The following is a 3,587-nucleotide window of genomic DNA, read 5'->3' on the forward strand; positions in this document are numbered from 1 at the left end:
TGTATGTGGTCCGTGATAAATGGTTTTTCTTGTCCGCCTTTTATGTGGGTTTCATGAGATAATTTCAGTTCAGGTAGATCAATTCGATTCAGTCAGTCCGATCTGTTTCAGTTATGTTAGACCAATTTGGTTTTGGTTTGGTCTGATTTGATTTGATTTGGTTTGGTTCAATTCTGTTTGGTTCACTCAGTTTGGTTTGATTCAAGTTGGTTCAATTTGGTTTATTTGCAATTATTGCAAATCTGCTTATAAACAGACTTTTTGTGAGTCTTTGTTCCATTTTCAATTAGCCGTCCATGGATTCTGTTTTAGATTTCTTTATGAGGATCTCTGTTTCCAGCCCAAAGATTTTATGTGTTTTAGTTCTTTGTGGGTTATGTTTCTAGCCTAGAAGTTCTTTGTGTTTTTAGTTTTTCATGGGTTATATTTCGAGTCCAAAATTTCTCTGTATTTTAGTTATTCGTGGATCTCTATTTCCAATGTAATGAGATAAGAAAAGTTTATTATACACAGAAGAGTTTGAATAGTAGTAAAACAAGCTAAACAACCTCTTACTAACTTGGTATGTGTTAACAAACTACATTTAGGCTAAGTTTACTCCAAAGAAAATATAATAAATCAATGATAATTTGAAAAGTGGGCGCCATTTGATTACATTGGTCTTGTTTACTTGTATATTGTTGGTGTATTGACATTTAGAGCCCCCAAATTTGTAAAAAAAAAAAAAAAATGCAATATGATTGACGAGCGAAAATTGCTCATCCAATTATGTTCGAAAATTACGTTGATATCATTATTGTTATAGCATGATAATAAAAAATTATGAATTTGAAATGTTTACAAACGACAACTGTAATAGTAAATGTGACATATTTATAATTCTAAGTAAATATGATAAAAAAAAACAATTCAATTATATTTACAATCGTGGCCCACTACGATTGATTATTAATAAAATTTCATTATGATTACATTAATAAAATTAGAAATTGGTAAACATAGACTTAACTCAACTAATATTTTTCTCGAAGATGGAGTGTAGTTATCCAAACCACCATCTTTTAGGTAATATAGTGAAAAGCATCATCTTTAAACCTTAGCAAACATATAAACAAGTTGGATTTAGAAACCAATGAAAAGAAGCTTAAAAAACTTGTTGAACATTATTTAGGACAAGTCGGATTAGAGTGTAACAGAAATAACAACCTATTATCACACTAAAAAAAAATATAGGAAAAGAAGAATCAGCTTATGTGTAGATTAATCATTAATGATCCAAATCAACATATATACAACTAAAAATGTGCTACATTACATGTGTAGATTTGTCGTTTTTAAATAATTGAACAATTTAAATTATTAGTTTAACCATAATAATAATAAAAAAGTTTCCACTTACTTGTGGACTGGAGGAGGACATATCAGTAATTCTTCACCACTCGTGTCTCAATTCTCATCTTTTTCCAAAATCCTCTGTTTTCAATTTCATTTTCCCCTTTTTGGAATCTCCAAAGATTCCGGCCAAAGTAAATGGTGACTCAGTGCATTAACCTCCATCTTCACCACCACATCTTCCACCTCCCTCCTTCTCTCTCCGCCCTACGCCACCGCCATCGCCACCACCCCACCGTCTCTCAGTCTCCGCTACTCTTCTCTCCGGTCACCCCCAAATTACTTCTCAAACGCCGCTCTAATCTGAAGTTCACCCCTCCCATGGCCTCCGCCGTTGACCACCCTTCGGAAGACACTCAGAACGAAGATTCCGGCAGAGAGGATCTCCGCCCGACAACACCGGAGCAGAGAACGCTCTCGTGGCCGGAGATGGCTCTGCTCTGGGTCGGCCTCATCGTCGGAGTTCCAGCGTATTATCTTGCTGGAAGTTTAGTCGATCTCGGAATGTCATGGTGGCAGGGCATCGCCACCGTCGTTGCCGCCAACGCCGTAACCCTAATTGCCCTAATTCTCACCGGCCATCCAGGTACAAAATACGGCATCTCTTTCCCTGTTTTTGCCCGATCGTCGTTCGGAATCCATGGCGCTCATATCCCCACGCTTCTCCGAGCACTAATCGGCTGTGGGTGGTACGGAATCGAAACGTGGATCGCCGGTGAGGCCATTTTTCTTCTATTGCCTGAAAGTATCAAGAAATCTTCATTTTCACAGGTTCTTCCATGGCTGGGAACTTCCCCTCTTGCATTTATTTGCTTTTTAGCCTTTTGGATCGTTCAATTAGCAAGTGTTTGGAAAGGAATGGATGGGATTCGTAAACTCGAAATCTTCTCTGCTCCGATTCTTGTTTTTCTCACTGTTTGTCTTTTGATTTGGTCTTGTGTTAGAGCCGGTGGATTAGGGCATATGCTTTCTTTAACCTCAAAATTGTCTTCCTCTGAATTTTGGGCTCTGTTTTTTCCTTCTCTTACGGCTAATATAAGCTTTTGGGCTACTCTGGCTTTGAATATCCCTGATTTCACTCGCTATGCCAAAAGTCAAAAAGACCAAATTATTGGTCAATTGGGGCTTCCAATTTTCATGGGGGCGTTCACTTTCGTCGGCGTTGCTGTCACTTCCTCCACAGGATTGATTTTTGGTCATATAATTTCGAACCCAATTGAGCTTCTTGGCCATATTGGGGGTTTTGCCACTAAAGTTTTGGCAATTTTTGGGATAATTTTAGCCACCGTCACCACTAATGTCGCCGCCAATGTAGTGGCGCCGGCCAATGCGTTGGTGAATCTCAACCCTTCTTATTTCACTTTCACCAGAGGGGCTCTGCTCACTGCCGTGATCGGCATTCTGTTTCAGCCATGGAGGCTTCTGAGCTCAAGTGAGAGCTTCGTTTACACTTGGCTTGTCGGGTATTCGGCGCTGTTGGGTCCAATCGGCGGTGTGATGGTGACAGATTACTATTTGATTCGGCGGAGGGAACTGAGTGTTGAGGATTTGTATTCTACGAGTCCGACAGGGGCTTATTACTACACCGGTGGGTTCAATTTAGCGGCTGTGGCGGCGCTGGTGGTCGGAGTGTTGCCGGTGATTCCTGGGTTTTTGGAGAAGGTGAAGATCGTGTCTAAAGTGCCGAAAGTTTTCAGTGTTATTTACGGGAATGCGTGGTTTATCAGTACGTTTTTGGCCGGATTTTGCTACTGGGGTCTCTCTATTCTGTTGAAACGGCGAAAACTATCTCGCCGGTTTGGGCCTCTACTTTGACTTGTACAAAATGCTGTGCACCGCGCTTAAACAATAAAAAGTTGGTGAAAATATTATTTTGGTCGGTTTCATTTCGATTTATGTATTTATTTATTTTTCTTTTGTGTAATTTGAATAATTCATAAATTTAACCCTTCCAAATTAATGGAATACCAAGACATTATGTAAATAGACATTAAGGTAATAATCTAATAGAGATTAGGACCCGTTTGAATTGACTTTAGAAAAATGTATATTTTTTAAATATTATTTTTATTTAAATATTTTTGATAAAAATTTATTAAAATACAATTGAAAAGTTATTTTGAGGTTAAATACTCTAATTTCTTCAAAAATGATTTATTTTTTAAATTACAAACTTGAAAATATATTCCAAATGC

At 38.1% G+C, this 3,587-nt stretch overlaps 1 protein-coding gene across 1 annotated transcript; it reads left to right on the forward strand.

The window, feature by feature from the left end:
• Nucleotides 1–1,301: 1,301 nt before the first annotated feature.
• Nucleotides 1,302–3,383, forward strand: LOC120092094 (purine-uracil permease NCS1). Its single transcript, XM_039050295.1, has one exon. It carries the CDS (start codon nt 1,531–1,533, stop codon nt 3,205–3,207), a length of 1,677 nt encoding a protein of 558 aa, XP_038906223.1. The 5' UTR covers nt 1,302–1,530; the 3' UTR covers nt 3,208–3,383.
• Nucleotides 3,384–3,587: the final 204 nt, after the last annotated feature.

This window comes from Benincasa hispida, chromosome 11 (assembly GCF_009727055.1).
Source record: "Benincasa hispida cultivar B227 chromosome 11, ASM972705v1, whole genome shotgun sequence".
In the NCBI taxonomy this organism is placed as follows: Eukaryota; Viridiplantae; Streptophyta; class Magnoliopsida; order Cucurbitales; family Cucurbitaceae; genus Benincasa; species Benincasa hispida.

What these genes read in the sequence shown, in the direction of transcription:
- LOC120092094 (XM_039050295.1), top strand. Translation starts at nt 1,531, where the DNA reads ATGGTGACTCAGTGCATTAACCTCCATCTTCACCACCACATCTTCCAC.